The sequence below is a fragment of the Hemiscyllium ocellatum genome, chromosome 43, assembly GCF_020745735.1.
Source record: "Hemiscyllium ocellatum isolate sHemOce1 chromosome 43, sHemOce1.pat.X.cur, whole genome shotgun sequence".
Classification (NCBI taxonomy): domain Eukaryota; kingdom Metazoa; phylum Chordata; class Chondrichthyes; order Orectolobiformes; family Hemiscylliidae; genus Hemiscyllium; species Hemiscyllium ocellatum.
The window spans coordinates 15,707,657-15,720,049 of NC_083443.1; the positions used below are offsets into that span (position 1 = coordinate 15,707,657).

The 12,393-nt window shown below is 43.6% G+C and overlaps 1 protein-coding gene across 1 annotated transcript in view; it reads right to left on the bottom strand.

Annotated features, from left to right (window-relative positions):
* The window catches only part of ptpn20 (protein tyrosine phosphatase non-receptor type 20), a 254,022-nt gene that overhangs the window by 41,018 nt on the left and 200,611 nt on the right, over positions 1 to 12,393 (bottom strand). Inside the window, exons 35-38 of the mRNA XM_060854122.1 lie at positions 10,911 to 10,987; positions 8,518 to 8,606; positions 6,023 to 6,165; positions 1,243 to 1,391 (exon numbers count right to left, since the gene is read on the bottom strand). Coding sequence (XP_060710105.1) covers positions 1,243 to 1,391; positions 6,023 to 6,165; positions 8,518 to 8,606; positions 10,911 to 10,987 — 458 coding nt within the window. The remainder of the gene's footprint in view (positions 1 to 1,242; positions 1,392 to 6,022; positions 6,166 to 8,517; positions 8,607 to 10,910; positions 10,988 to 12,393) is intronic.

Below are 12,393 nucleotides of genomic sequence, written 5' to 3' on the forward strand. Positions count from 1 at the left end.
CATGTAGAATTCTCTGCCACAGGAAGTGGCTGAAGCCATAACATTGAACGTTTTCAAGAAGGAGTTTTTAGGGCTGAAGGGATCAAAGGGTGATAACGGGAACACAGGGACTGAGTTGGATGATCTGGTATTCACATTGAATACTAGAGCAGACTTGAAGGGCTGAATGGCCTCCTGCTGCTCCTATTTTCAATTAAAGGGATCACTACTGTATACAGTATGAGAAGAGGGTTCTAATTGGTTGCATCATGGTTGGCATGGAGACGCAGCTGAATCTGTGAACTGTCAATCGTAGCCGATTAGCTTAGATCAGCTTAAAAATACGGGGTAGACCATTTACGACAGAGATGAGGAGAAACTTCTTCACCCAGAGAGTGGTGGCTGTGTGGAATGCTCTGCCCCAGAGGGCAGTGGAGGCCCAGTCTCTGGATTCATTTAAGAAAGAGTTGGATAGAGCTCTCAATGATAGTGGAATCAAAGGTTATGGAGATAAGGCAGGAAGAGGATACTAATTAGGAATGATCAGCCATGATCATATTGAATGGCAGTGCAGGCTCGAAGGGCTGAATGGCCTACTCCTGCACCTATTGTCTATTGTCAATTGTCTATCAGGCATCTGGACTCTGATTGGTCATTATTCTCAGGGGATTGCAGTAGGGATTGGCAGTCTATCACTTTTTCTCAATGAATGGGAGTCATGGGAATAGTCAATTTCTGGGTAAACTTCACAAACAATGTAGTGCAAACATCATAAACCAAGGAAAAAAAAAGTGTTTTAAAATACATATGAAACGAAGACATCAGATGATGTTTTCTGAGCTATTAAATGGTTCTCCCCCCATTGCCAGACTGCTCAAACGAAATTGCAGGAAGGTGTGGGAAAATTTAATTACATTTCATTTTATTGCTGGCACCTACCAGTCACCTCACACATAAAACTCTCCCTCTTTTGATTTGGCACTAACTCTCAGTGCCCTCCCAATTGGCTATGTCCACCCCCACAGGCTTACTAACTCAGCATTCAATGGTCTTTCAAATTCACAGGTCTTAACTTAGTCCTTGTCAATGCCCTGACTCTATACTCGGCACACTCACTGCCCTCTGACCTCTGCCTCACCCATGAAGAGGTGGTGGAGTGTGAGCAACCCTGAGGAAACTGAATGCTAAATCATGTTGACCATCTGGCCAAACATCTCAGGAACAAGGATGTGCAGCATAACCCATGTGGAGATTAAGACATACCATAAACTCCTTAAGAGGTTGCTGGTGTTCCAGCTGCTGATGAAGGTTTCCAATGAGAGTCTCGAGGTTCATCCCAGAGTACCTACTGCCCAATGGAGTCTTCACCACAGGCCAGCTGATCAACTCGACCTCTGACACCATGGGCTTACCTAATGTATGCAGAGGGAAACACAAAGAGCTTGGTGAAGTTCGAGAAAGACCTTGATGTAAAAACTCTTTTGGGTCATTGTGAATGTGCAGCGTATTTTATAAAAATAGAAAATAGGAATGGGAGTTGGCCATTCGGCCCTTTGAGTGTGTTCTGCCATTCAACATGATCATGGCTGATCACTCAATTCAGTACCCTCTTCGCGTTCTCTCCCCATACACTCTCTCCCCATATCTCCATTTAGCCCCAAGAGCTAAATCAATTGCTTCTTCAAAACAACCAATTAAACAGCATTTATTTCAATGCAAGAGGCCTAACAGGGAAGGCAGATGAACTCAGGGCATGGTTAGGAACATGGGACTGGGATATCATTGCAATTACAGAAACATGGTTCAGGGATGGACAGGACTGGCAGCTTAATGTTCCAGGATACAAATGCTACAGGAAGGATAGAAAGTGAGGCAAGACAGGAGGGGGAGTGGCGTTTTTGATAAGGGATAGCATTACAGCTGTGCTGTGGGAGGATATTCTGAGAAATACATCCTGGGACGTTATTTGGTGGAACTGAGAAATAAGAAAGGGATAATCACCTTATTGGGATTGTATTCTAGACCCTCTAAAAACCAGTGAGAAATTGAGAAACAAATTTGTAAGGAGATCTCAGCTATAGTAGGGTGGTTATGGTGGGGGATTTTAACTTTCCAAATATCAGCTGGGACTGCCATAATGTTAAGGGTTTAGATGGAGAGGAATTCATTAACTGTATACAAGAACATTTTCTGATTCAGTATGTGGATGTACCTACTAGAGAAGATGCAAAACTTGACCTTACTCTTGTGAAATAAGGCAGGGCAGGTGACTGAGGTGTCAGTGGGGGAGCATTTTGGGGCCAGCGACATAATTGTACTAGATTTAAAATAGTGATGGAAAAGGATAGACCAGATCTAAAAGTTGAAATTCTAAATTGGAGAAAAGCTAATTTTGGCGGTATTAGGCAAGAACTTTCAAAAGCCGATTGGGGGCAGATGTTCGCAGGCAAAGAGATGGCTGGAAAATGGGAGGCCTTCAGGAATAAGATGACAAGAATCCAGAGAAAGTATATTCCTGTCAAAGGAAAGATTGGTAGGTATAGGGGAATGCTGGATGACTAAAGAAATTGAGGATTTGGTTAAGAAAAAGAAGGAAACATATGCCAGGTATAGGCAGGATAGATCGAGTGAAACCTTAGAAGAGTATAAAGGAAGTAGGAGTTTACTTAAGAGGGAAATCAGGAGGGCAAAAAGGGGACATGAGATAGCTTTGGCAAATAGGGTTAAGGAGAATCCAAAGGGTTTTTACAAATATATTAAGGACAAAAGGGTTACTAGGGAGAAAATAAGTCCCCTCAAAGATCAGCAAGGCGGCCTTTATGTGGAGCAGCAGAAGATGGGGGAAGATACTAAACGAGTAATTTGTATCAGTGTTTACTGTGGAAAAGGAAATGGAAGATATAGAATATAGGGAAATAGATGGTGGCATCTTGAAAACTGCCCATATTACAAAGGATGAAGTGCTGGATGTCTTGAAACACATAAAAGTGGATAAATCCCCAGGACCTGATTAGGTGTACCCTAGAACTCTGTGGGAAGCCAAAGAAGTGATTGCTGGGTACCTTGCTGAGATATTTGTATCATCGATAGTCACAGGTGAGGTGGCGAAAGACTGGAGGTTGACTAATGCGGTGCCACTGTTTAAGAAGGGTGGTAAAGACAAGCCAGGGAATTATAGACCAGTGAGCCTGATGTTGGTGGTGGACAAGTTGTTGGAGGGAATCCTGAGGGACAGGATAAGATAGTTTAGTTCAGGATAACATTCGGCATGGACTGGTTGGATTGAAGGGCCTGTTTCCGTGCTGTATAATGTTGCTAAGCAGAAGCTGAGTTTCGGTGGTGCTGTATTATGCCTCACTGATACCTTCTGACCCTTTAATTAAAATCATAGAATCCCTAAAGTGCAATTAGAGGCTATTCGGCCCATTGAGTCTGCATTGACCCTCCTGAAGAGCCTCCCATGCAGACCCACCTCTGGCACCACATCCCCACATTTCCCATGGCCAATCCACCTAGCTTGTAGATTACAGGGTGCTTTAACATGGCCAATATACCTAATCTGCACATCTTTGGACTGTGGGATGAAACCAGAGCACCCAGACGAAACCCAAGCAGATAGGGGGAGAATGTGAAAAGATAGACAGTCGCCTGAGGCTGGAATCGAACCCAGGTCCCTGGTGTTGTGAGAAAGTAATGCTATCCATTGAGCCACTTTGCCACCCAGGCCCCTAGCAGCCCTCCTTGAGCTCCCTTGAGGGTACAGTTGGGCACCTCTGAACAAACTACCCTGGACTGCTTACCCAGTCAGACACCCTGGGACAATCCCACTTCGAGGCATGGCCTTGTGTGGGGAATTGGAATCAGAGTGAGCAGCACAGGGAGATCTGTAGCTGCAGTGCTGGGTAGAGCCATCTGCTTTCACTCCAGTGAGAACTAAAAGGTTCCGAGCCCAAAAGATTCAGGGTGTCACTGTTGAATAAATCTTCGACTTACTGGTCCACATTGCTGCCACACCCTACCACACACACCCTCTACCTCTGTGTGCAGAATCTAACCAAGTGAATCGCATCAGCAATGAAAATTGCTCACGCTGTGAACGCAGAGTGGGGAACATTTGCTGGGGCTGTTTCTCATAGACATCTGCAGCACTGAACGAGGCCATGCAGCCCATCATGTCCATGTTGGTCTACAAAGATCTGATTACACTAATCTCATTTTCAAGCTCTTGGCCTATAGCTGTGGAGCTGGTGGGAACACAATGTGGCTATCTAAATACTGCATCAGTGTTACCTTATCATCTAACACAACAACCTTCCAATCTACTGTCACCCTTTTCTGTTATAAGAAAGTGGCGACTAAAGAACTTTATAAACTTGGGGGGTGCTTAAAGGGGCTGGACTGCGATTGTCATGTAGTCTCCACTTTCTTTTCCTGTTTGTGTCATTTGGAATACAAACCTAATAAGCCAGGAAGCTAGACGCAGGAGTATGAGGGTAACTAAGTATTAACCTGATCGTTGTTATCTTGAAAGAGCTACACAAAACGGTTCTGATTTGTATCTCACTCATTGACAAGTATTTGTTACCTTAGAAAGAGCCACACAAAATGGTTTTGATTTTATGTCACTCATTAACATAGCAAATGAAGTGATCACTGCCAGAAATCTGTGACTGCGTTTTTATTTTAATTAATTTGTGAGTTGCTAGCTGGCCAGTATCTATTGCCCATCCCTAATTGCCCCTGAAAGAAACTTTGTAGTGATTGGCACCACTGAATAGTTTGCTGGGCCATTGAGAGTCAACCACATTGCTATGGGGCTGGAGTCACATGTAGGCCAGACCAGGTGAGAATGACAAATTTTCTTCCCTGAAGGACCTGAATGAGCCAGGTGGGTCAATTGAGAATGGTTTCATGGTCATCAATAGATGCTTATTTTCAGATAATTTATATTGAATTCAAATTCTGACATGGTGGGATTCAAACGTGGTTTCCTCAGGACACTAATTGAGTTACTGGATTAATAGCCGAGTGCAGCCATCACCTCTCAGTGTTTCAGTGGGTTCTCGATTAAGAAAGAAATTGAGTTTATACAGCATCTTTCACTTCCTCAAGCCACTCCAAAAGCTTTAAAATGTAGGTTTTCGGCTTTAATACAGACAAACATAGCAATCAATTCGCATGGAGAGATGTCCCACAAACAACACTGAGATGCTGACCAATGCCTTAGAACTACGCAAGTGCGTCAGCCTGCATTAAGATAGGAGAACCTCAAGGGTAGTTATCTCTGGATTACTCTCAGTGCTACCTGTGAGTGGGAAGAGGAATAAGAAGTCAGGGCAGATAAGTCAATGGCTGAAGATATGGTGCAGTGGGCAGGGATTCAGGTTTTTAGATCATTGAGAGCTCTTCTGAGGCATAAAAGATCTGTTTGAAAGGGACAGGTTTCACCTGAACTGGAGGGGAACCAATATCCTGGAGGGGAAATTTGACAATGCTATTGGGGAGCCATCAGACTAATATTGGGCAGAAGGTGGGGGGAAGCCTGAGTAGTAGTGAGGATAGAGAGGCAGATGAGGATGGTTCTGAATTTTAAAAAAACTTAAATTAGAAAAGGCAAGTCAGAGATTAAGGTCACTTTGAAGAATTAAACCGCAATTATTTCAATGCAAGGAGTCTAACAAGCAACACAAGTGAACTCAGGACATGTATGGGAATATGGGACTGGGACATCATAGCACTTACAGGAACATGGCTGAGTGGGTCATCTATGTATTGGAACCACAGGAGATAGGAGAGATGGTATAAATGAATTTGCTGCATCAGTGTTTACTGTTGAGAAAGAAAGGGGTTAGGGAACTCACATATAGACCAGGCCAGGTAAGGAAGACCAGACCTGAAGGAGATCTGTGAGCCATTTGGGATTTTCCCGAGAATTGACATGGGTTTCTTGATCATCATGTGACTCTTCCAGCAGAAGACACCTGGAATGGAATGTTTCTTGACTGCGCATCTGGTTTGGAGGATATGCCATTCTGAAGCTCACCTGTAGGGGGAGCAGGTACTCTACAGGAGGAACGAGGCAGATCCTCATCACTGCTCCAGCTATCGGAATCGTATTTCTCCACTTCATCTCTTCGTTGGTCTTCACTCTTCCCCCCTGAGTGATTCTGATTGCTGTTCACTGAGCTTCAAAATAAAAGCAAACAGAATGGCTGGCTGCATACAATTCATAAATTATTTATCCTGACAGCCTTTGCAAATCGCTTGAGGTTTCTCGATGCAGGAATAACACTGTACTAAGACCGTATCTTCATGTAACAATTTCTAGAGAACTATGCAACAAAATAACACAGTCTGCGTTGTTTTAGTGAAACGAACAAGTGGCAATGGTGGATTATCATAAATCACCAGTAGGTTTGCTCAAGTCCCTGAGGGAATGAAATGCCCCAGTGTCCCTCACAAAAGCCAAATGAACTGTGAATGCTGTAAATCAGAAATAAAAACAGAAGTTGCTGGAAAAGCTCAGCAGGTCTGGCAGTATCTGTGGAAAGAAATCAGAGTTAACGTTTCGGGTCTGATGACCCTTCCTCAGAACATGTTAACTTTGATTTCTCTGCCCAGATGCTGCCAGACCTGCTGAGGTTTTCCAGAAACTTCTGTCTTTTGCTTCCCATGTCTCCACCTGCTTTGGTGTAAATGTGAGCCCAGCCTAACAAAAACAAGGTAAACTCATAAACTGCACTTTATACCAATCCCTGTTAACTCCTCAAAACCAGTCAGGACTGGCAATAAGTTCCTGTCTCATCATCTACACTCACATTACCAGAGAAATAATTGATACAGGAGGCCATTTGGTCTATCATAGAGATGTACAGCACAGAAACAGACCCTTTGGTTCAATTTGTTAGTGCTGATCAGGTATCTTAAATTAATCTAGTCCCATTTTCCAACATATGGCCCATATCCATCCAAACCCTTCCTATTCATATACCTATCCAGATGCCTTTTAAATATTGTAACTGTACCAGCCTCCACCACTTCCTCTGGCAGCTCATTCCATACACGCACCACCCTCCCTGTGAAAAAGTTGCCCCTTAAGTCCCTTTTATATCTTTCTCCTCTCACCTTAAACCTATGCCCTCTAGTTCTGGACTTCCCTACCCCAGGGGATAAACCTTGGCTACTCACCCTATCCATGCCCCTCCTGATTTCATAAATCTCACATCTGTATAAATTCTCTCCCCTCTTTTGAAGACACTGACTGATGACAGAGAATAGGTTCCAACAGAGGGTATGGTACCAGTCTATGTGTCCAGTACTAAGCCTGGAAAGTCAGCTTTTAAGTATGAGAGCAACTTTGAATGACAGGGCATCAGGACTTCAAGACCACAGCACCTGGCATAGGGGTAATGTCAAGGTCCAATCAGGGCATCCAATGCTCTCAGGGACCCTGCTGAATTTGGATTCACAGCCAGGGACTTGGGCAAGGTGTAGTCGCACCATGGCTTTTATTACCTGTCCCTACCTCGGGAAGATAGAAGTGGACAGGTTCTTGACTAACAAGGGAGTCATAGCGATGTATAGCACAAAAACAGATGCTTCAGTCCACACTGACCAGATATCCTAACATAAACTAGCCCCATTTGACAGCACTTGGCCTGTATCCTTCTAAACCCTTCCTATTCATATACCCAACCAGCTGTCTTTTAAATGCTGCAATTGTACCAGCCTGCACCACATCCCCTGGCCTCACATTCCATACACGCACAACCCTTTGTGTTATAAAGTTACCCCTTAGGTCCCTTTTATATCTTTCCCCTCTCAACTTAAACCTATGCCTTCTATTTTTGGATTCACCCGCCCCAGGGAAAAGAGCTTGTCTATTTAACCTCTCCATGTCCCTCATGATTTTATAAACCTCTATAAGGTTACCCCCTCAGCCTTTGACGCTCCAGGGAAAACAGCTCTAGCCCATTCAGCCTCTCCATATAGCTCAACCCTCCAGCCCTGCAATATCCTTGTGAGTCTTTTCTGAACTCTTTCAAGTTTCACAACATCCTTCCTATCGGAGACCAGAACTGCACACAGTATTCTAAAAGTGGCCTAACCAATATCCCTGTACAGCTGCAACATAACCTCCCAACTCCTGTACTCAATGCTCTTATCAGGAGTAGGTGGGAAATGCCGAATGTAATATCACTCCTGATTTAACAGGTGGATAATCTGAACACAGACTTAACCATCCTGGGCTCTGGGTCCTCGTCAGGAGGGTGCAGATAGTAATCAGGAACAGGGACTCTGGCTGATGCATTCCTAGTCTAGGCACTGTGAGACAGCACTGTCACAAACCCAACTGAGCTCAGCTGATGTGGCAGAGACTCGGTCTCATACAGCACTAGAGGGACTATTTGATCCATCGAGTCTGTCCCAAATCCTGGAGGGCTGGATTTTCCCCTCACTTAGGCTGGATTACACTTAGGAGCATTCAGGATATTGGCAAACACTACAGGTGAGATGTTTGAATGGTCAGCTTTTTACCAAACGAGGCTTCGTGCGACACCAAGGTTGGCTTTCCCGTTCCGCTCTTGAGGAGTAGGCACCGGATGAACGCCATTGTTCCCTGCGCTCTGCAATGTAGCAGAAAATGAAAGATGCTTTAAACTGCCCCTAAACAACTCCGCATTGATTGGTGTTTCATTCAGAGAGAACATAGCTGTACTTAATCCCAGCTGAGAATGGTCAGCACTGAAGTTCTAGGAATCCAAACCTGAAGGGCTCTTGTTTTACTGTCCCTGCCTTGAGCCAGCAAGCGCACATCCCACCTTCTCCAGAGGTGTGTCCATAACATCTCTGAACAGGTTGATTAGAATATATAGAAATCTAAGCTTTAAGTCATGCTTAAAATTCACACAACACCAGGTTATAGTCCAACAGGTTTAATTGGAAGCACACTAACTTTCAGAGAGCTTCTAATTAAACCTATTGGACTATAACCTGGTGTGGTATGATTTTTAACTTTCTACACCCTAGTCAATACCGGCATCTCCAAATTAAGTCATGGTGACTCAGTGGTGGGAAAGTCTTTCAGTTGTGTGTGATAACACTTCTAGATGTAGAAAAATTAGAAACCTGAACAAACTGCCAATTTAAAGGGGAAATCTCAGTAGATGGGAACTTGAAACAGGACTTTTTAAAATACTTTTAGGAAAATTAGATTAACATTTAATCAACAAATGTCACAGAATGATCCATTTTGCTGCCCACAGTGCCCTCTAGTGTGGCTCCAAATATACCACCTTCCCTTAATAACTCAACAAAGAGAAACTGTTTCATTGGTGTGAATGCTGGCAATTAGAATTTAAATAATTAGCAAAAAAGGTCAGAGTTGAGGAGACTTTTCTATTTTACAACATGCAATTTTATCATCTGAAACATATGCATATAATTGTGGTACATTATGTAGTGCTATCTTTTATATTCCTGTGTTACATGTGCAAATTATGCACGATTATAGATGCTTTATTTACACTTGTTGGGAGTCAGGTAGTTCAGTTGGCTGGCTTGCATCACAGAGTGATGCTAACAGTGTGGCTTCAATTCCCACACCAGTTGAGGTTATCACAAAGGACTCTCCTTCTCAACCTCTCCCCGTATCTTAAGTGTCACAATCCTCAGGTTAAACTGCCACCCGTTGTCTCTCTGTAATGAAAGAGACTTCTAAAAAACTGTTAGAAAAATTAGAATATCATTTAATCAACAAATGCCAACCACACTGGATTTAATATGCATCTTTTACGTCTTTTCTGAATTAATGACAATTTGCTCCTGTTTATCACGTCTGTCCTATTGTAAGGAGACAAACTGAATTTGATTGCACTTTCCAATTACACTTTGATTGTAATTTCCAAGCTGAATTCTTTTTATGTGCATGTACATTCTCCCTGTGTCTGTGTGGGTTTCCTCCGGATGCTCCAGTTTCCTCCCACTGTCCAAAGATGTGCAGGTTAGGTGGATTATCAGGGTAAATGCGGGGTTACAGAGATAGGGTGGGGGAGTGGATTTGGGTGGGATGCTCTTTGGAGGGTGGGTGCGGACTCGATAGGCCGAACGGCCTGCTTCCACATTACAGGGATCCTATGATTCTATGACAGAACATTTTAAATAAAGTACGTCAAATGGCTTCTTATATTGACAAACAGCGAAGATCACTCGTAAACCATAGTTCATTTCTTCAGTGAGCCGAGGGTTGTCTTAAATGACACAATGTTCTTGTGAATTAGTCATTGTAATCGGGTTTCTGGTTGCAGGAACTGAAGGGTGGTTCTTTGTTTTGAACATATGTTGGATTTATGTTATGCCCATATGTGAAGCATAGGGCTGTATTCAAATCCCAATTCTAGCCCCGTCATCCTCAGCCCCCATTGAGGATGCTGAGAGAACATTTCAGAGACTTGGACACTTGAAAGAATTGGATGGGATAGGTACTTGTTGGATTTCTGCTCAGATGCTTGCTGCAGCTAGGATGTAGAGGATTGTGCTGACATATCTCCTCTGCCGAAACATGGGCGTTGATATCAAAGGGAATGGACTGTGTAAAGAAATACTCAATGTTGGGAATTTCCCTGCCTTCTGACCATGTCAGATTTGCACAGGGCACTTGAGGGCAGAATTGGCATTTCTGGGCCTGGTTGAACGAAAAATTGCACATGATCAAATTGGCCTTGTGTCCACACTGCTAATCTATCTGCAGGCCCCAACTCCCATTCCAGGCTCGCAAGACTCAAACAGGCCCGAACGGGTACTGGTACATCCCACTATATTTACCTTAATTGTCTCAGCCAGACATGGGAAACTCTGGAGGAGTCAGGGTCAGAGGTCACCTGTGACAACTCCACTACGTTTTTGGAGTGCGGCTGAGATCTTTCTCTTACCTCCCAGGAATCTCCAGGGTCTTCACTCATGTGTTCAGAATCAAACGCTTGTGGATTGTGCTGTGAAAACTGTATCTCTGACAAATAAAAAATAAACCTATGTGAGCATCAATAATTATTGATACAAATATACGTGTGTATGTTTACAGTGTAGAAGTTCAAATACAAAGGTAAGAGCAGGATAATTTAGTGTAGGAGGTGGTGGGGTGATCTTATGGAGGTTTATCAAATCATGAGAGGCAGCGATAAGGTGAATAGCCAAGTTCTTTCCCCTCGGGTCTGGAGTTCAACTGTTGAGGGCATAGGTTTAAGGGAAGATGTAAAAGGTACCTGAGGGACAACTTTTTCACACAGAGGATGGTTTGTATATGGAATGAACTGCTAGAGGAAGATACATTTACAACATTTGGACAGGCAAGTGAATAGGAAAGGTTTAGAGGGACATGTCAAATAGTTTAGTTTCCTGCATGGATGAGTTGGACCGAAGGGTCTGTTTCTGTTTCTGTTTCTTGACTCTATTTGTTCATGATTACCTGGCTACTTAGGAGACCTTGCTGAGTACTAATTTCCACATTACAATAGTGACCGTTACACACAGAAAACATCCTGCTTGCTGTAAAGTAATTTGAGACAAAAAAAACTGCAGATGCTGGAATCCAAAGTAGACCAGCAGGAGGCTGGAAGAACACAACAAGCCAGGCAGCATCAGGAGGTGGAGACATTTCAGGTGAGACATCCAGTGGTCCTTAAAAGCACTGTATAAATTCAAATCTTTTTGTTCATAATAAGAATTGAAAGTCTGGAGAAACGCAACAGGTCTGGTAGCATTTTTGGAAAGAGAAACTGAGTTAATAGTTCGAGTTCAATGTCACCTTTTCTTACTCCGTTCATCATGGTGGAAGCTGGGATGATGGTTTGACTAGAATGTAAAAACCAGACCATTTAGTCTCCAAATGGCATAATGAGCTCAGAGCAATAGAACACAAGGTGCATTTCAACCATTGCATGTAGATAAATCGTTTAAATATCCCAGCAATACAGGAGAACAGGCGTAATGGCAAACTTCAGACAGAATACAACACTGCAGGCCTAACAATGGGAGCTGCTCACAGCACAATACACAAAATGGAAAGACTGGGGTTATGCTGGAGGCTAAGGCTCATTCAGTGTGGCCGGAATAACACCATAAGGTATTGGAGCAGAATTAGGCCAATCAGCCCATCGAGTCTGCTCCACCATTCGATTGTGGCTGATGTGTTTCTCAACCCTGTTCTCCTCGCTGTAACCCTCGATCCCCTTATGAATAAATCTCTCTGTTCAGTACACTCAATGACTTGGCCTCCACAGCCTTCTGTGTCTGGAAAGCTCCACTGCCCCAGTGGTGACTTGCCAAGCTGGCTGGGGTATGAGGGGAACCAGAGCAAATGATTGCAAAGTTAGAAAATCTGAACCGAAAGCAGAGCACGCTGGAAACACTCCGCAA